The following is a 21,252-nucleotide window of genomic DNA, read 5'->3' as shown; positions in this document are numbered from 1 at the left end:
CTTAAAGTTAAATTATCATTTAAACTTAATATAATATTAAATCCTTAACAAATTGAGGGGAGTAACTTAAAATAATAAAATTCGATCGTTACCTTATATTTTAACAATAATTGGTGATAGTTATTCCAAACATAAAATTTGAGTTATGAATAAATTTAAGTAGCTAAATCGCCATAAGTATTTTAAGTAATTGATATATTTCTATTTCGCTAAGACTTTTTACTAGTTTATTAAAATATACAAACAACAATAGAACTCTTATATATTTGATCTTTTTTAGTTAGCATTTATGAATGTGTTATTTTTTGATTACAAAAATAATTTTGAGTATATTGAGGTACAATCACTTTAGACTTAAGTATATTTAAATATACTGGTGATGATAATATTGATATACTTATTTAATATATGAATTAGTACACTTCAATTATTTTAAACTTATTCATATCTTTATTATATATTTGACTGGTCCTTAGTATTGGAAGATGGTGGTGGCTCGTCTAATTTAGTATTTGTAGTATTAGCATTAGTAATAGCAGCACAAGTATCAACAACAGATGAATTGCAAGTAGAATTTTCTGCTACAGGAGTAGTATTTGTAGCGGTTGTTGTTTTTGAAGCTTTGCAAGTGATAGCAGATGTGTTAGGCCTTTGAGAGTTATTTACATTATTGACGACATTGACCTGTGATGGAGTTTGCTGTTGTGACTGATATTGTAATCTGTAAAAATTTTAAATAAGTAAAATAACAATATGACAAAATTAAATGATATAGTATGATAATATAATATAATATTATAAATGCATAAAATAAGAAAAAAATTATAAAAAAATCTGAAATTATATCAATATTCTCTACATAGCAAAATATTTAAAAAATAGTTAACTTAATAGTTTTCTATTAAAAACTTGCAATTGTGTTAACATAATATAATACTATTATAAAAAAATCTTTATTTGTATTTATATTAGTAGCCATAAAGTGAAATTAATTTTTTCATTAATTTGATGACATATTATAATTCTATGAAATTTTATTCAATGTAATGTAACTTAAATTAATGAGTTTCTATCTATATAATTTATGTACAACTGTATTAGTGTTTCACTTAGTTATTATTTAACACTTAATTAACTTGTATATATTTATAGTACATCTTTACAAGACATTGTCAAATCAATAAAATATATAAATATAATGGATTTTAGTACGAGTCGCAATTAATTTTATTTAAAATTATTGTTTTAAATATTAAATAAAAAAATAGTTCAGATATGATTTTAAATATAATTTCTTAAAACATTAAAACAATTTATTACGATATTACAAATTCATTTAAAGTATTATCTTATTAATGTTAAAATAAAAGTGACTATATTGTAAATGACAGTTATATGTTGTCATGTGTTATATAACACCGAAACGTACCTTTTCTGATTATTGTCAACGTTGGCATCATTAATTAGTGGTGATGATGATGACGGTGAAGATAATAGTAGTTGTTGTTGCTGTAAGAACTGGCTATGGTTATAACGGCTTTCAATGTTATCTTCATCATCGCCAGAGCCTGCTTTTTCATTTTCCACGTGGTATCCGTCCCAAAAAAAGTATTCGTCGTCGTCATTGTAGTCATCATCGTCGTCGCAAAAACTATCGCTTGCATATGGACATACACTGTTACTGCTAATGCTGCTCTGGCGACGACCTCTGTACCGGTTATTTTCATTACAGTCATTGTAGTCTATCATTGAATTGACGTCACTCAATGCAGCTATATAAGATAAACGTTGAGTTAAGATTACAATATTGATTATGATAATTATACAGTTTCTATTACTTTAATATAATATAAAATTAAATTTAAAGATCAGATAATGTTGGATAATCAAGATAATCAGATAATAACCTTCAGCGTCTGTAAGCCCAGTGTCGTTCAGGGTGGATAAGTTGTCAGCTAGTTGACGTGCTGGAGATATATTTGGTAAATCAGCAGCCGTGGCATATGACATCTCAGTAGCCATACCAGCTGTGGAGGGAGGTGCATCATCTGTAGTGTATCCAGTGGTTGTGTATCCATCGCCATCACAGTCAGTTGTGTACCCGTCACCTTCGCCGCCAGTAGTATATTCGTTATCGGCAGCAACCAAGGTAGCATTGGCATCATATTCACCTACTGAAAGTCCGATGCGTTGTTGGTGACCATCGTTCAATAATGACAATGACGGTTCCATTGACTCGTCATCACTCCATAAAGATTCTATCGCGGTTGTTGGAACTCGTCGTCGGTTGTGTAGACCCGATTCATTAGTACCTACCGTTACTCCTCTGACAACCGCTACCACGTTGTTTTTATGTTCTTGAAGTATCCGTCTAACTTCAGCTTGCTGAAATATCAAAAAACACAAGAAAAATAAAACAATAAAATAAGTACAGTCATGTAATTGATCATAACTGAACAATTAATAAGTTCAGAAACGTGGTGAATATGGGTCCAAAATAGGCTATTTTCCCTGATAAATATTGAAAGGATGGTGGATGCCCCTAGCACCGATATTTTTTACATAAAATTCCTGTTCTTTTTTTGTGTTATTAATTATTATTAAGTATAGTAAATTAGATCAGGTATCAGTTGTCCAGTTATGACTTGAAGACGTTCTATTAAATAGACATACATTTTTAAAGGTAGTGTGGGTACCAAAAATGTATGTTGTCCTTTGCAATAATAAAATAATCCAGTCGCCACGCTACTGAATAAGTTTATACAAGGTCCAGCAGAACTATTCAAACACTCAAACATCGCATTTGAGACGAAATTGAATCAATTTCCATTAATATGCTGCGAGAGGTCATGCATAACTTTAAGTTCCGCCTACAAGAATGCATAAATAACAATGGAGGTCATTTGGCAAACGTAGTACATAGAAAATAGTATTTTTTTGTATTAAACATAAAATTGTAACTCTTATACTTTATATTTATTAAAATTAAAATTAAAATTTATTCATTCATTAAATAGTAATTAAGTGATGAAATCATCCCATTTCACTGCCGGACCCTGTACAATAAATATATTAAACTTATTAATAGGGTTCGGATTTTTATGAAATTGCATATTTTTTTTTATTTATCCAATTTAATGCTAACCTGGATATAAATTTAATTCATGTTCTACTGAATCAAATAATACTATTTTTATTTTGCATATTTTTACATATTTAATGGTCTTATTTTTTAGTTGCATATTTTGGGATTTTAAAAATAAAATTGCATAGGTATTTCAGTACATTTTTTTAAAAAACAATTTAATTGAATGAACTATACAATTAATTCTGCAATTTTTAAACATAAGTTTTATAAGTGTTGTAACTACAATCTATCACGCATTGGGGAACGTGGTTGGAGACAGAATTTTACTCTCTAATAATTTGAATAAAAAATAAATTAAAGGTTGAGGATCTTGCAATCTTCAAATATGTTCCAATAACATCAGTTGATGTAGAACGAAGTTTTTCACGGTACAAAAATGTACTTAGTGATAACAGATGTAGTTATACATTTTATAAAATTAAAAAACCCATAGCAATACAGTGTAACGCTAATCATATAATAAATAATAAATAATAATGTAAATCAAATTAAATAAAATGCTATGCAAATTTAAAAATGTTTTTTTTTGTGTATAATATGGTTTTTATTAGCTAAAAATGCATATTTTATAATTTTTAGTACATATTTTGATTGCATATTTCGCAATTTTTTAGTGCATAAATGCATGCATATTACAGTAGTTTTAAGAGGAGCCCTACTTATTAATATATTATACATACCTGTATAATTAATATAATACATGCAGGTTTGATTTATAAATTTCGTTTGCAATACACAAAGTTAACCTTACCAAGATTTTAATACCAATTAAGACTAACATGTAATAAAACAATAATTTTTTTCACCTGTCGTCTGACTTGTTCCGTTATTTCCCTTTCACGTGCCTCAAACGATGAAGTTGATGACATATTTTCTCTATCAGTAGTTATACCAATAGTTTGAGAAACTACAATTGCAGCTGAGTTTATATTACTATCTTTGCTATCGTTTTCGTTACGTTGATTTTCTATATTTCTATCGAGATTTTGATCCGTCGTCGAAACAACAGCAGTTCGTTGTGGCTTTGAAGATGAAGATAATTTAGCAACTGTTTCGTATATTTTCCTAACATAAAAACAAACAATGTGTAAAAAGGTTTGGAAGTTTTCATTTTATAAGAGGCCGCAAAATTGTAACGTTGATAGTTCACACAAATATAGAATTCTGAGGCTCACACTTATATATTTACTTTCTTTTACTAATGAGCTCATAAAAGTTTATCAATAGAGCAGCATATATATTAAACTTATTTAAACTTAATTAAGAATTCATTAAGTATTAATAATAATGTATAACTTAAATTATTAATGATTCAATTTTTCCACACTCTTAAAATAGAAAATAAATATTGTACTCACTCTTTAACATGACGATGTTTGTTAACTTGTACTTCTTTTCCTTCGCATAGGCCTCGCTGTTGTTGACGGACATTGCCACGGTGATGATCCAATAACAGTATGCGTCTTATTTCGTCAGTAAAGTCAGCACCTACAACGGCACAACCTGATCCTTGTTCTTTACTCGTTACTTGTCGTCGATGTTGTTGTTGTTGCTGTTGCTGTTGCTGTTTTTTCCAAGGTGACGGTAATGGTGATTCAGATTTTTCAGATGACGTCATTGCGGTGGCAGTAACAGCACTTGTAACATCTGGAACGCCAGGAGATATCGATTGTTCAGTGTTTGGTGTGTTGTTTTGCTGCTGTTGTTGTTGCCGACGACGCCGACGACGACTAGAATTGCTAACACCAGAAGTAGTATTGGTGGGGTGAATACGACGGCGGTTTAATGATTGTGTACCACTAAAGCCTGTGGTGATGGCATTCCCCGCCATAAGTGGAGATTTTAATGACGATGAAGATACGGCAATGTTGTCGCCACATGAAAGTGGCGATCGGAAAGAAGACGATCGTTTAACGGGAGACGAATTGGCTGTGGTTGATGGAGACCATTGACGAAGCAGCATATGTTGCTGTTGTCGATACCGGTGGTGAATAGGAGACAAAGCTGCGGAAGAGGCAGCAGTATCGAAATCTTCAATATCCGCTCGATCAATGCCACCGCCATCTTCTGTAGCTGTACGACCGAAACTTTCGTCCGACGACGAAGCAGTAGTAGTAGTATTATAATTGTTATTAGACGTGGTAGTACCACCGGCATCTGTGGACTCGGATGATGACAATGACGATGGCGGAGATGACATACCAATAAAACTTCCTGCACTAATTGGTGAACGAAACGAAGACGACGATGGCCAAGCTGCCGACGATACCACCACTGGGTCGTTATTAATATCTGATCGGGCAAGCAGTTGTTGTGTTTCCTGTTGATGTTTGTCCATCATTTGCGATTGATTATGATGCCGCCGCCGCCGCCGAGGATCGTGGTGATGTCGTTGTCGACCAGCTACAGTATCGGAAGAACGCGGTGGCGCTGGCAATGGTCGGTCAGCGTCAAAGTTTTTAGATACATTTGGAGCCGTTTCTGTTGCTGTGTTTGAAAGCAGTAAAACATTCGGTCGGCGTGGTTGCTGTAGTTGTTGTGGAGTATTTTTGGTAGAAAATACAGTTTCATTAGTACTATGGTTTGAGGTACATGTTGGTTTGGATTTGGAAATAGTTGGTGTGTGTTGTGGCGATATCTGTTTTGGTTCATCGCCAAAAATTTTAACAAGCCCCCGAGGCACCACAGTTACACTAGACTGTTTATTATTGTTCTGTTGTTGATGTTGTAGTGGACGAGCGTATATGGCTGTGGTTTTCGCAGTCGTTTCAGGAGTGCACCGGTTCTGTTGTTGAATGTTATGGGACAATTGGCAACCTGCTTGTGAATAAGGGGAAAAATAATTAGTAAAAATATATGTAGAGGCATTTTACATTTAATATTTAATTGTTGTAACAGTCACCTCGTGATCGTTGTCGTTTATCCAAGTTTCGTTCACGTTCTCCACTACATTGATATTGAACTTTGGGATAGTTAGTAGTATGCTGTGTGCACCGCATGTTTACAGGTGGTGGACTACGTGGTGGTGGTGGTGGCGGTGGTGATTTTTGAGGTTCCGTATTAATATGCCTTATTTCTTGTTGCTGTGGAATAGCGTTATAATATGAATGTTGCGAGTGTACAGTAACAACGGGTATATTATGCAACTGATCCCGAGGTAATTGTTGTGTGATCGCACGGTAGGCATTCTGGGATGGTTGTATAGTAGATGGATGTTTATACAGTTGTAGGCGGTCTTCCGGCTCGAGATGCTGAAGATGACTTTTATTACTCATAGAAACTTGATGGTGTTGAGTTTGACTATAGTTAGAAGAGCCTGAAGCCTTGATCGAATTATGACTTTCATCAGACTCAAAATTTTCACGAACGAAGTAAGCAATTCTTTTGTTGTCTTTGTTGATCAATTTGGTTCGGACATCAAACTCATATTTAGGATTTCTTATCGATTTCATTATTTCAACCACATAGTTTGTGACTTGTGTACTTCCTGGTACACCAGTGGTATCCATTTGGTGGGCTACATTTACTGTATTTCCCCATATATCATACTGAGGCCGTTTCCATATACTGTCATTACAACCAATTAATCCAGCCACAACCGGTCCAAGGTTAACTCCTGTAAATATATATAAATAATATGTTTTAATAGTTTTAAATATAAAATAGAAAAAAGATAAAAACAAATTAACAGTATACAAAAGTATTCTTACAGTTTTAATTTTTTAACTAATTAATTGTAAATTGAAATAATATGACTAGCTAGTTATTAATAATTTATTAATGATTAGGAATATAATAGGTGAATATGGAATCTAAGTTTTGATGTTGTTCTTTTTATGAAAAAATTATGCCTAATAAATAAAAAATACGAAGTTTATTATGATTAAAATTATAAAAGTATGTCTAAATTAAATTATTGATGGTTAAAAAACAAATCAAATTAAAATGCATTAACTTTTATTCTATTAAAAAAGAAATTCATATGGTACAATTTATTCTATTAGAATTTATTAACTGTAAGATTTATTGTTATACTTGATTATAAAAATATAAATACATTGGGAATTCTGGGAGTTACTATTTTTATCTTGTACTAACCAACTCGAAGAGCGATTTGTGAGTTACACGAATTTGGAGTCATTACTGATGACTGTTGGCGGTATAGAATACGACGCATGTTACAAATGAAATCCAAAGCAAATATAACATGATGTGCTGATAAAACATCATATAATTCGTAGCCATTTGCTAGGTTATTGTCTATGTCATCTTTTTCGTCTTTGTTATTATACTGACTAGTTTCATTGTTTCTTTGTTTTATCTCTTTCAGCAACATGAGTAATTGATGCTCTGATTCATGCTGATGTTGCAGCCCAACAGCTGCCATGTATGTGTTGGTTCCAACCATCTTAATTTTTTCAACCAGACCTCGAAATTTTTGGCCATCGAGTAGCTTTTTACATAAAAAAACATTTTAAAATAAAAATTAATTTAGATTCATACTTTATAAAAATTACCCGATCAAATTCACTGAATATGTTGTGAAATAATGAAAGCTGACGATAATTGTAATGACAGTTGTTTTCACTGCTTGGGATAATGGTTGGTAACATTTGATCTGATTGTACAACAGTAGCAAATATGACGACTACAGATCGGTAGCCATAGTAATAAAGTGGAGATATGTAAGCTGGAATCCGTTCTCGAATTTGGCGGTTTAGCTAATAAATAAGAAAAATAATACATAAGAGCTATACAAATTATTGAGTAATACTGAATGTACCGAGTGGTTCATCGGTATTGGTTGGTTATCAGCAGATATTAAATTAAGTTCCCGCCGAGTTCTTCCATAATCAACATTTTTTGTATCAGAGTAGATTTTTTGTAATGAATTAGCTACATGGTCAGGTACGATGGCATGCAAAGTACGTCGATGGGCCACACGTAACACACCCAATCGTCTGTATTCACGATCCATCTGTAAATACAAATTGACAACTTGAATTAATATAGTACAGTAACAAAAATACTGTTCCAAATGAGTTATACCTAATTGTAAATACTAACCTTAACCTTATTGTGGGCTCGCCGATCTAGTAAGTGATGCTTATATATGAAGCAAATAAGAGTAGCCATGGCAAATGCAATTGCATACACTGTAGCAATCACAGTATTCAATCCAGCAGCATGCTGTAGTTCTTGGTCATGTTCCCTAAGCCATTGTTTGTTGGTGGTGTTAATAATCTGTTGACCAAGAATATTGACGTTTTCAATATTGTAAGGTCTCTGTGATGATATTGAAGCGGCAACAAATACATGTCGATGAGTAAAGTGAATAAATGCTACAGCGAACACACAAGTCATGACAAATAGTACTCCGATTTTTATACGCAATGTTGGCAGAGATCCATAATATATTGGAAATGTAATAACAATTGACACATATACAAGGCAGCATGTAAGCACAGCGTATTGAGGCCAAAAACAAGTCAATGGGCTATGGTTTTTGTCTTGTGTTGTATTGATATTAACTATAGGAGTATTGAATTCACCAGTACCATTGATGATTTTGTTTTGGACATGGAATTGATCATCAAAATTAGCATTTGATGTAGCTGTCGCTACTGGTTCACAAGTAAACTACAAACAATAAAATATGCCATAATTTCTATGCTTTTTGTTAAATGTATAAATGTAGTTATAAATAAATATCGAAAAAATCATAGTTAACATACTTACAGCGTTTAATAGGGCTAAAAGACATACTAGTAACACAACGATTAGTTCACTACAAGCACCTAGCCAAAAGAACCAAGTGCGTCTTTCTTCGTCTTGATATTTTCGCATTAATCGCCTATGTCGCTGACGTTGTCTATTGGTGTTTATATTAAGGGGCTGTGCATGTTGTAGCTGATTTTGTTGTTGTTGTGGTGGTGGTGGCGACACACCCGCTGTAGATGCCATTATGGCATTCTCGTTCCGAAAACCAAGTCGGCTCTCGATATCACTATCGTCAGACGATACACCAGACGACACGCCTTCATTATCAAAACATGATGTGAACCAGCTATGGCGACCGTAACATTGACAGCAACGGCACCATTTTACAGGAAGCCATTTCCAACTGTTATTATTTTCTAGAGGACTGCGAGTCGAAATAGTAGTATTAGACTCTGACCTAAAAGGCTTAAATATTCTAGCCAAAAACGAACAGCTACCAGGATGATGACAAATAAGAAAACGAGTTAAACATCTGCCACCACCATCACTGTTGTAACTACTATCACTATCATTGTTATCGCTATCATAGTGATGATAATATTCATCATCGTCAGCAAAAATTGCAGTGGAGTAAGTAGAGCTGTGTAACGTGGGGCGTGGAATCCAATCAATCAACAAGGCCATCACATATATAAGTTCTCCCTACGTCAAAATAAATAAAATTGTAATTATATAATTTATAACTAATATCTTTATTTGATTTGATGAAAAATACTCACAGCAGTTATAACAAACGGTGTAATAAACGTTATGCCAAGTAACAAAGTCCATGGCATGGTGGTTACATTCACCACAAACAAAGCAATAATCACACAAAGAAGCATTAGCTGTGATTTGGCTAGCCGAAAGAGATCATCATCATCAGATTTACCTCTAACTTTTTCATGTTCATTACTGTCATGACCTCCAAAAATATCATCCTCCCATCGACTGCGACGCGTCTAAAAAATATGACCATGAAATTAAAATAATAAACTCATTTAATTTATTTGTGTTGCGGTCACGATTTCTGCGCTTCTTCAGGTAAAAATAAAAATTAGAAGAGAAACATAACTACTCCACATTAAATACTGCATAATACGCACCATTGGTATTTTAATAGCAGAACTTGTATTCATTTTTGTCACCAAAGCTTGCAGGGACTCTTGTTCAAAATATTTACTACGCCTATGGCGGTTCATAACCATCTTAACGCTGGTTACTGGAGCGGTGGTTGTTACAGGTATGTCTACAGTTCCTGTTTTTTTAGTGGTTTGATCCAGTTGTTCCGAAGTATTTACATTTTCCTGCGTAGAATCAATGGAAACATATTGCCGCCGTATCTCCTCTTTCTGTAACTGGTGTTCTATCGATTGGAGAATCAACGGTTCAATATGTTTACTGTAATGATTTTCGTCATTGGTGATGTATGCATCACCACAATTTTCTATAGGATTTTTATTGAATTCTGAATTAGGAGACTAGAAAAAAATTACAAAACATATTCGTTAAAAAATATCCATTTAATTCATTATACAACATTTGTATCGGACTATAGCTTACCAATGTGCTAGGCACAACAAAATATGTATCGATTCGATTGTGGCGAAGAAACTGGTTTCTTTGTTCTTCATGACTCCGTTCGAAGGTATAATTGTCTTTATCACTAAAATCTGGTCCAGGGTTAACGGTTTTTTTGCGGAACTTGACTTCAGCTGGAAAATGGTTTGACCCAGAGGCTGCATTTGGCGCTACTTCTTTTTCAGTAATTTTATCAACAGTGGCCCGGCTAACGTGCACTAACCCTGGGCGACCACTGGATTCAATATGAGAAGCCACATTAACGTCACGGCCCCAAACATCATACTGCCAACGACTTCCGAAATTGGAACAGGTCCCTATGCCTCCTGTGAAACTCTGTACACCACATGCAATTCGGCCAGAATGAACGCCCACTCGAACATTAAGATTTATATTACGACCATAACCATGTCGGCTTACATCACGAATCACTGTACTGTTTAACAAAATGTTGGTGTTACAATTACAATATAATATTTAAAAAATTAACAAATTTACAATGTGCTAATTATGAGTTAATTAATTATTAATTTTTTTTATTTAATTTAGTACTTACTTAACGGCGTCGATTAGATCTAGTCCCAAACGGACAGCATTACTGGCATGTTTATCAGCGTCCAATGTCCACCTAGGGTTTTTATCGTCATGCAAATAACCCTCTTCAGCCGGAAGTCCTGCTACGAAGTATAAACGGTGACCGAGTAAGCGTATAGGAAGGCAGTGGTTGCTACGGGCCAGTGCACAAAATAAATCTACCATAAGTCGGTCAATAAGAGTGATGAGCTGACGAGACGATTGAGACCCAGATTCTCCATAGCCTGTGATAGCAGATCCATTGTTCCAGAAACCCGTTAGATTGGCAAACACCACACTAATATTTTCATATTCTTTCAGATACAATTTAGGCAGTTGAGGTGTTTGTAGATTTAATTCTTGTTGAGATGGTTTGCTCTGAGGATTATCGTCATTAGAACCGCTTATAATGTTATAGGAACGTGCAGCATCAGTGACTATATCATATTTCATTTCCGAAAATACGCGTATCGGCAGCAAAGACGTCAGTAGAAGATTCTGTTTTATATCAAAATAATATTAGTAACAGCATAAACTTTTTAAAATAAATTGTAAGTAGTAAAAATATTATAAATCATAGTAACATTTATTACTAAGAAGATAGATCAAGACATTTCCCATACATTTATGAGTAACTATAAAAACATTGCTAAATTCGAAAAGAATATGTTTTGAATTATCGGGGAATATAAAGTTAATATTAAGTTCGTACCACGGTGTAGAGAAGATTAGGCGATAACATTTGGGTATAGGCGCTTTTTTTATGGCCCTATTATAATTAAAATAAATTCCACTGACAGCGCCATCAACCAAAGGCATTATTATTATTTGAATATCTGTAATATACTTATACATTTGTGGTATAGGTTGTATAGGAAATAGGTGTATTGTGTAGCACTAATTAGTGATATAGCCAGGGGAATTCACGGGTTAAAAAATGAAATGTATCTCTTAATTTGTAAAGTAAACAATAATTTTAAGAAATAGGTATCATATCATCATAAAACAATTTTCACAGTTTCAATAAATTAAATAATTTAATATTTTAACTTATGTATAATCAATTTGCTAAAATGAAAATATAATACTTATATAAGAGGATTAAAAATTTTAAACCCTTCCAAAATATTTTTCTAGCTATACCACTGCTACCAATTTTCTATGGTTTCAATAGATTGTAAAATATTAAAATGTAAATATAATACTATATTCGATTTAATTTAGTTTTACATATTTCATATTACTTATTATCAATTATATAATATATAAATAGGTAATGTCATTGATTATAAAAATAATGATAATTATTTGTTTGTATTAAAGTTAATTATGTTAGATATCTTATTAATGAATAAGATTCCAACTAGCATTAATTCTATTAAAAATATATATAGAATAAAAGCATACATTAGGAATTCAAATAAACTGCAGTATTACTGGAATGTATTTTTAACATGAGTTCAATCAATAGAATGTGGATAGCCATTTCCTCATATATTATATTATGTTCAGTCATCAATTTATGATTTTTGTACAACACATAAAATGTTTATTACTATACAAATGTTGTGTATATACTGTACCAATATTTATAAATATTAAAATATGAAAATAAATTGAGGTTATGTTTATTTATGAATTTACTAGAATAACAGATAAAAAACAAAATAAATTATTTTGATTTTTAAGAATACAAAAATACATGACCCTATGGTCTATAACCTACATAATTCATAAAAATAAAATGATTTAAATAATTTACATTATCTTACCCCACTTACAAAATGTGAAGGAAAATAAATCATATTATATTAGGCTGTTAATTCATAGCTATGCATTAATAACATGAGATTATTCAATGAACATCTTATAATTAATAAATTCATGAGTTACTGTAAAAATTTTGTTGTTTTAAGTTATATTACCTTTTTAAAAATAAAAACATAAGTTATTATTTAATTATTTCAAACAAATTTAATTAAATTTATTATTATAAACATTTTAATTTCAGAATGTAAAACAAATATTATGTGCCACATTTTAAATATGACTATGACAGCTGTAATCCTGAGATAAATGAAGAAATTTATATTTATTGAACACCAAAGGTACATTATTATTAAATAATCTGGGTTTGGAGAATTGATTATTATCTATTTAAATAGTTTATAAGTATGCTACAAATCTACATATTTTAATACCTACATATAGAGCACAAAAATAAATAGATAAATCGAAAAATGTATTAATAATAAATACATTAGTTTAAATTAACTAACCTAAAATTTCCTTTCAAGGAATTTGTTAGTTTTTGCTTGAAGAATAATGACAAATTATGAGATTCAAATTTCAGGAGTCATTCAGAAGACTGGAAATAGACAATTTTAAATTTTAAGACCCAGATCTATACCATCAATATTTTTAATCTTCCAAAGTACCTAAGTGGTCCAAAACAAAAACGATCAGCTCCAAAATCTTGTTCTTAAATTTCAATCAAAATTAAAAGTACACTTTTTTTTACGAAAACTTCTTTTGAAAGTCCTCTATCCATGACTAAATAGCAACCTATCAGTCTAGAGAGTTGGTATACATTAAAATAATTATGTTATTATTAACATTTAAGCAGGTTCAAAATACAACTTAAATAAAAACTAAAATATTAAATAAAATATTATATAAAATAAATTATATAATCTGTGATTATAAGCCTTCAGTTATTGATATTAACAGTGAAATTTATTTAAAATAAAAAATCAAGAATGGCACCTGTAATATTTCTTTTAACTGATATAGTGTTATTTCCTATTCTTCTCTACACAGTTAAATTTGTTAATTTGTAACTATTTATTTTTGATTTCTAAATAAAAAAAAAATATATATATAATGTAAAATATATGAACAATGATTCCACATTTATTTGTGTTTGTTATTGTGTTTTGAGTTACAAAATGAGTACTAACTAAAATTATAATATACAATGAAAAATAATAAATCCCAATGTGAAAATATAATGAGAATATAATATGAAAAGTCATATGAAATTGATTAAAATAAAGATAATAATCAAATTACTATGAATACAATCTTAAAATTAGTAATTTAAACAACATATTATTACAACTAGTATTAACAGTTAACAAAATATTATAATTACCAGTTTATCAGCTTGTCGTCTTAGTGCAAAGCGTAACTGTTGGTATTTTCCTAGAAACTGGTTGTTACCCTCATAACCTATAATTTCTGCACGGTCTTTAATCACAGACTGACGTATTAGCCACCCAGTCACATTGATACAAGCCAGCACTATGGTGTTAGCTATAAGCTGTTGAGGACATCAAAAAACACAAAATTAGACACTCGCATCATAAACAATAACATATTATAAAATATTGTGATCAAACCTGTTGTATAGCGGCCATAGATTTAGTTGAATTGTAATCTCGATGAATATGTTGTGGGGAGTACCAACAGTGTGCGGTGTATATGTTTAATGTTGTGTGTCCCATTGAGGCCACAATTGAAAATATCAAAACTGCTGTTGTAACATGGTGGTCTTCTTTGATATTTATTAAAACATCTTTTTTGGGTTCATTAATGTTTTCGTCATTTGTATTATCTGATAATCCACTGTTGCTTGTCGGCAATACAAAACAATATGCAATGAATATGAAAAAAACTATTTGCCACAAGCCTTCATATAATGCTAACCGATTATCATTAAAATCTTCTGGATTATAGGAATTCGGTTGTTGTTTTGTGATTGAATTTCCCAATGAAGTTGTTTTAATATTTCCACTGAAGACTTCGGCAAGTGGAATAGACGGCAATAGTGTGGTGCTGAATAGTGCAAGTAATATATAACAACACCATTGTTGTCGCTGGAAGCACAAATGATGGCAACAACAACTGATAATGGCTGCACAAAAAGCTTGTACTATATAATACCATGTCGGTGGTAGATGGTATAACCACAATAAACTATTATTGTTAACAGCAATACCTCTTAACCATATCCATCCGCTGCCGGTAGAAGCGCCAAATATAAAGTATACTACAGCCATAGCAGCTGCATACATTGCTACTAACATGGCAGCCCATGAAATCGGTAATGTGGGTAACATAGAATGTTTCTTCTTATGATTTCGCCGACATCGTGAACGTTGAGATTTTCGTCCCCGTTGTCGTAGAGGTTGTTTTTCCCAGTCATCTGTTGACTGATATTGATTGTGAGATTCAAAAAGAAGAGCTGGTGTCTGTTGCTGTTGTCTATCATCTCCACCATACCAAAGAACATTAAGTCTGTGATCTTGATGCCGTTGTTGTTGAAGCCGCCTGCGCTGCTCTTCAATCATATTGGCACTATCCGTGGTGGGAGTTCGACAAGTTGGACTAGAATTAACAGCTGTAGTAATAGTAGGAAATACCATAGCATTTGAAGTGTGACCATTAGGTTGAAGACCATGTCGCCAAGATCTCGTTGCTGCTGTCATTAATCCATTCAACAAGCTTCGACGACCAATTGTCTCAGTTCCAAGGTGGTTCATAGTCGCACTAGTACTGTTGCTGCTGCTGGATTTTTACAGAGCAGCAACGTTCAATGAAGACAACAGTAAGAGCGTTGTTAACAATATTAGAATACCTGAATTTCAAATGTTACAATTAGAAATGTGATTCCTTAGTAATAAGAGTGGTAAAAAAAAGTTAAATAAAATTTACTTATAACTAGTAGTGATAACAGATGTAATTACTGTTATAGTGATAAATAGATGATTTGAAAAATGTTTCTATTTATATTACTTCTTAAGAACCGTTATATTTTCTGCATTAAAAATTGTTTTCAAGTAGTGCCATGCATAATACTACGTAAGGTGAACGGCCAGACTTGTTCAACTACCAGCGATAGAGGAAAATTGATATCATGATAAGTTGATGATGAATTAGTTAATCACTATCCATCTACATTGGTATTGGATTGTGAAAGCTAACCTAATGACATAAAAAAATTAAAAAAATTATAAGATTGATAATACAGCCAAATATTTTCAACTCTAGTTAAAATTATTTTTGGGAAATGATAAAATAAAAAAATAACTAAATAATAACTGTTGCCATTAATCATAAATTACCCAAAACACTGATAAAAATGTAATTATCAAAATTAATAATTTGATAAAACTTGAAACTATATTTTATTTATAAAAACATTTATTAAAATTAGTATCTGTATTTTATCATATAATTGCTTAAATTATTTTAGGGTAAAAAAACACACAAAATGTATTTACATTTTCCAAAAAAATATAGAAAATCATAATAAAATGTGTAGGAAAAATATATAATTATTATTTAAACATGAATACTTCGACAAAAAATAAGCAAAGTTGAAAAATCTTACATCATACATTTTATATTGCTTAAAAATACACAACTTAAAATATAATTATGTATTACATTATTTTAACAATTTATTCAAAAGTTATAATAGAAGTTTTAGATTTTTATTAAATAATCTATTTTTCTATTTTTCTATTAATTTCGGGAATTGAACAATGAATACACGTAGAATAAGTTTTCATTGAAAAAACTTATCATAATTATAATTTAAAAATATTTATCTTTATACATACATTTTAAATGATTACAAATAATTTTAATTGTTAATAAGGGTCCTAAAAAGTAAATAAATATTTTATATTTAACCATCCCATTTATATCAAAATTATATTTTACAACTGTTCAACTTAAAACCATACAAACCTTAACTATATGGCATATTTTTACATATGTGATCCAAAATGATGAAGTAAAAATGAAAACATTGATTTATTAACAATCTAGTAAAATTATTATTTATTGTATCCTAAAATATAATAAATTTTTTTTATTATTTTGTGTTATAATATATAACAACATTTAAGTCAAGAGTTTGGGTTTTGGGTGTTAACCAATCCATGTAACAAAGATATTTAAACAGCAAAAAATTATCTTAAGGAAATTGTATGAATATCATTATTATTACAAGATGGCCCTACCCATGACCTCCAGTTTTTAATTTGGTTATACCTTGTATATGACAAATTTAGTAAATATATTTAATTATTTTAAAGTATTTATGAGTGGGATAAAAAATAATTAATAAAGCATTCCTTGAACAGTGTTAATAAAATAGCTATATAATATAATATGATTGAAAACAATTTTTTTTTTTTTTGATGATTACTAATGTTTATATTATTGCATAAATTTATCTGCAAACTATAAAATCACATTGTATTAAATATAAACAAATCTTCCCAAAATAAATTAAAATGGTAAAAGGTTTTTGTCCTTATAATGTATAATTATTTAGTGTAGTACTTAAAAAATGTAATTTTTGAATTTTTTGTTTAAAAATATAACATAACATTTGACTTAATATTTTATAAAAAAAAGGTATTTTTTACAGTTCTGTGTAAACAGGTAAAAAATTAGTTATGATAATTTATCAAATATTTGTATAATATCACACAATTAATAAACGTTGTAGAACATTATATATAAATAACTATAAACACTAACTCTCAGTAATACATTCATATTTTGGAAATACCATAAAGCCTTGTATACATTATTCAAAATTTTAGTGATAAATGCATTTATGTATTCTACAAGTTATATACTATTAAAGGAGTTCATATATTAACAATTCATTTTAAAAAGCATATATTCAGTGTATTCCAATGATGTATATTTTTATTTATTTATTATATATTTATTTAATTATAATTAATTAATGTTTAAAATAAATATATTAAAAAAAGAAAATATTAATGTATCTAACTTAAAACTATTTTCACCAAAAATCTAATTATTACAAAATCCCTTTTTATTGCACATCTTAATTATTAGAGGAATCATTATGTCAAATTACAAGTTCATATGTTTTATTATTTTGGAAATATAGCGATTAGTGAACGAGTAATAGTGTTTGAATTTTAAACATGTAGATTATATTTTTCTAATTTGAAATGACATTATATGAGTAAAATAATAGTGTTAAAAATATTCAAAATTATAAAATAGCATTCAAACTTTGAAATATACAATAAAAAATTTATATTTAACTCCATCATTATTTGGAATGAATATAAACAAATATACAAATGTTACAAGTTACAAGGGGTTATTACAAAAAAATGAAATTTATATTCTGAAACATAACAAAATGAACCAATGATTGAATCATTTGCTAACAATAATAGCAAGTTCTATTACACAAAATATGATAATTTTTTTGTTAATATAGTCATAATACAGTATTATTACAAAAAATAAAAATGTTTTCGCATACTTTTTAAAATTTTAAGAAAACTCAGAAAAATGACAAAAATTACATTCAATGGAGTAGAAATTTTAAGTATGATAGCGTAAAAAATTACCCTTCTGGAAACAGAGAATGATAAAATTAGATTTTGAATATTCTTTAAAAAAAAAGTTTTGGTAAAAACAAACTCATCAGCTAATATACATTAATGGCAAATTAAACGATGACGATTTGTATTTAAGTAGTACACTAAACCTTGTTTTGTACAACCAAGTACCTAACATCACAATAACAACAAAAAACTATGAAAAGTGATATTGATAAATTAAACTAGATTTAGGTTTAATCAATTTAATTCAAATATAATAGATATAAAGATATAAAAGATAAATCAAATCAATTTAATCAATAAAAAAGGTAAGTAATCATTAATTCTGAACTCGACTATTTGAAGTATTCATATTGATAAGTACATAAAAAATATTATTAATGTTGGTATCAGATTAGTAACAGAAAAAAACATCACTTCATAAGTCTACGACGACAATCTTTATTTTAACTAATGACAGTAAATTTTATACGACAAGTTCAGTTTACACTAATAAATTAAAAGCCGTTAATGGGCAACTGTTATTTAATTGTTGGATAAAAACGAAACCAGTAACTTTTCAAACGAGACGATGAGGTAGACGATCGAGATACGACGAACATATTGGGCGGATGAGAAAAATTAAAATACCAAAACCAAACAAATTTCAGTAAGTACCTCGTTCGTAGCTCCGATTGGAAACTGGAAACATCCGTTCCATCGACGGTCGATTCATGAAATGTGGCGCACTACGGGAAACTCTGTACACGGAATACCGGCACCCAGAGGTGTCTACGTTCGTGTCCGGCAGTGAGCGGACATCACGTCGCCGAACTCGTTTCAATTAACGCGCGGCGGCCGTATTGCTGTGCACCTGTCTCGGGCAATGGAACGTCGCGGAACACAACGTCGCCGCGGGCAAATATCCGAATGCAGTACCCCGGTGCAATGTGCACTACACCCAATACTCCGGTGTGCGTGCACGGACGACGAATCCCCTCGCCCCGCCTGCCCGCGAAGGATGATAACCGGCGTCCAGGCCGCCCGCCTCCGCGCCGTCCCACGGGCTCCCCTTTGTTTACTTCCCGGCCCGCCACCACCTCCCGCGCCGTGGTCATGGCGGTACACGGTTGCAGCCGGGGTCAACGGAGCGCGAGAGAGACCAACGCCGCGAGATCGAGCGGTACACCGGCACCGACCAGTCGGACGTGACGACGTTGCGTGACGGCGTCCTGCACGACTATATAGAAGAAATAACTATTGAGGCAACTGGCACCGTCGCCGAGATTCGACCAACTGTCGGTTGACGACGACTTGGTCACCCCGTTATTATCACGTTTCCACCGATAACAGGTGCGTTCTCGCCGAGTTTTCCGGCGGCGGCGTCACTCCGGAAACCGTAGGGAAGGGGGGGAGTTGACTCAAATTTTTTCTTTAATTCAGGCTCAAAATGTACTAGTAAAATTATTGGTATTATTTAAATCAGACGAATCCTTAATATTTGTGGTTTTTTTTTTTTTTTTTAATCTTATGCCGGATGCACTTAGAATCGACTATTGTGTTTATCTTTTTTAACACTTGTCAGTGTCTTGAAAGTTACGTTTGTATTTTATTTGATCCTTCACTAAGTATGGACCCGACAAAAAGTCCAATTTAGTATTCACAGCCATGCGTAATTTTGTTATAAAATGATCCACATTAAAATAATTTGAAATGTGTATCTCACATATAATCAATTCCTTGAATACAGATTCTAGGGGGGCGATTGCCCCTTCGCCCTCTCTAAAATAAGCCCATGAGACGGGAAAACGTTTACGACCATTATTCTATATGATTGCGACGGTCCTACACAGAGCAGTATTTAAGTTTTGTTGCCCAGGGACAACAACATTTTGCCGCCCCTCTTCCCTGAAGTGTAAAACCGAAAATAAATGTTTCCAAGTATTCATTAAAAAGCCACTCGCAATTCATTTTCCCCATTTCAGTATAGTATTACACAATATTTGTAATAATTATCAAATCCAAAATACTTAATAACAGTTATAATTACACAGATAAAGTAATAGAAAATTTTCTTTTATAAGACTGTTGGTGGCAGGTTCTATATTTATGTGCACTCCGACACACAATGTGCACTACCAATGTACAAGTGCAGTGCCGGATTTAACCATTGTGCCGCTTTAAGCACTAAATAAATTGCCGCCTTTTAATATAAATATTTTTCTAGTCTAAAAAATGTTATTAAAGCATATAATTATAGTTGTTTCCTTTATTGCTTAAAATGTTAATGATGTTAAATAAGAATATAAAGTTGTTATAAAAGTGCACACATACATTCACATCATTGATTAAATATACATTAATATGTATATTTAATCAATATTCACATGAAAAATTTAATTATAAAAATATGATAAAAAATATAATGATAAAAAAACATGGTAATAAAAAATAGTTCATTTTTAAATTATATTCAAAGCTAAATACTTAGTACCTAGTACCCATCGGATTTAATAAAATAAAACATTTTATAATTAGTTGCATTTATTTTAGTTCTAGTGACATACATAATAAAAATGTAATGTTAAAAATTATTTGCCACCCTAAGCACTAGCTTATAGTGTCTACTGGGAAATGCGGCACTGTACAAGTGTGCACTACGGTCTACAAAACAAAAATTAAATAATAAGCCAATTACTAGGAAATATGAGTATTATTGAATTTTTTAAAATTTAATGCATATATATTATGTATGTAATATATTCCTTTTTCTAAGACAGTAGCGAGACTAAATTTTCA

General features: G+C 31.2%; 1 protein-coding gene across 3 annotated transcripts; it reads right to left on the bottom strand.

Moving 5' to 3' along the window:
• Positions 1-118: 118 nt before the first annotated feature.
• LOC112692262 lies at positions 119-19,463 on the bottom strand. 3 transcript variants are annotated; one of them, XM_025566869.1, is made up of 19 exons: positions 19,132-19,463; positions 15,779-16,048; positions 14,464-15,701; positions 14,217-14,384; positions 11,046-11,560; positions 10,472-10,925; positions 10,015-10,389; positions 9,649-9,870; positions 8,888-9,571; positions 8,216-8,788; positions 7,932-8,126; positions 7,666-7,869; positions 7,247-7,601; positions 6,051-6,764; positions 4,507-5,968; positions 3,955-4,213; positions 1,908-2,385; positions 1,430-1,772; positions 119-721 (listed from the first exon to the last, which is right to left on the bottom strand). In XM_025566869.1, exons 3-19 carry the CDS (start codon positions 15,604-15,606, stop codon positions 454-456), a joined length of 8,412 nt encoding a protein of 2,803 aa, XP_025422654.1. In that variant the 5' UTR covers positions 15,607-15,701; positions 15,779-16,048; positions 19,132-19,463; the 3' UTR covers positions 119-453. The 3 variants fall into 3 exon arrangements, with proteins under 3 accessions (XP_025422654.1, XP_025422655.1, XP_025422656.1); XM_025566870.1 differs by having other exon boundaries at positions 15,811-16,048; XM_025566871.1 differs by having other exon boundaries at positions 120-721; positions 4,507-5,965.
• Positions 19,464-21,252: the final 1,789 nt, after the last annotated feature.

The sequence above is a fragment of the Sipha flava genome, unplaced genomic scaffold (assembly GCF_003268045.1).
Source record: "Sipha flava isolate LNK unplaced genomic scaffold, YSA_version1 71_pilon_pilon, whole genome shotgun sequence".
NCBI lineage: Eukaryota > Metazoa > Arthropoda > Insecta > Hemiptera > Aphididae > Sipha > Sipha flava.
This window is presented reverse-complemented; position numbering and strand designations above follow the sequence as displayed.

Bases quoted from the DNA above. Each gene is read 5' to 3' on its own strand.
- LOC112692262 (XM_025566869.1), bottom strand. From the start codon at position 15,606: ATGAACCACCTTGGAACTGAGACAATTGGTCGTCGAAGCTTGTTGAAT. The intron at 6,765-7,246 runs GTTAGTACAAGA...ATATATTTACAG, and splicing joins ACAAATCGCTCTTCGAGTTG to GAGTTAACCTTGGACCGGTT. The intron at 2,386-3,954 runs GTGAAAAAAATT...TTGATATTTCAG, and splicing joins CGGAACAAGTCAGACGACAG to CAAGCTGAAGTTAGACGGAT.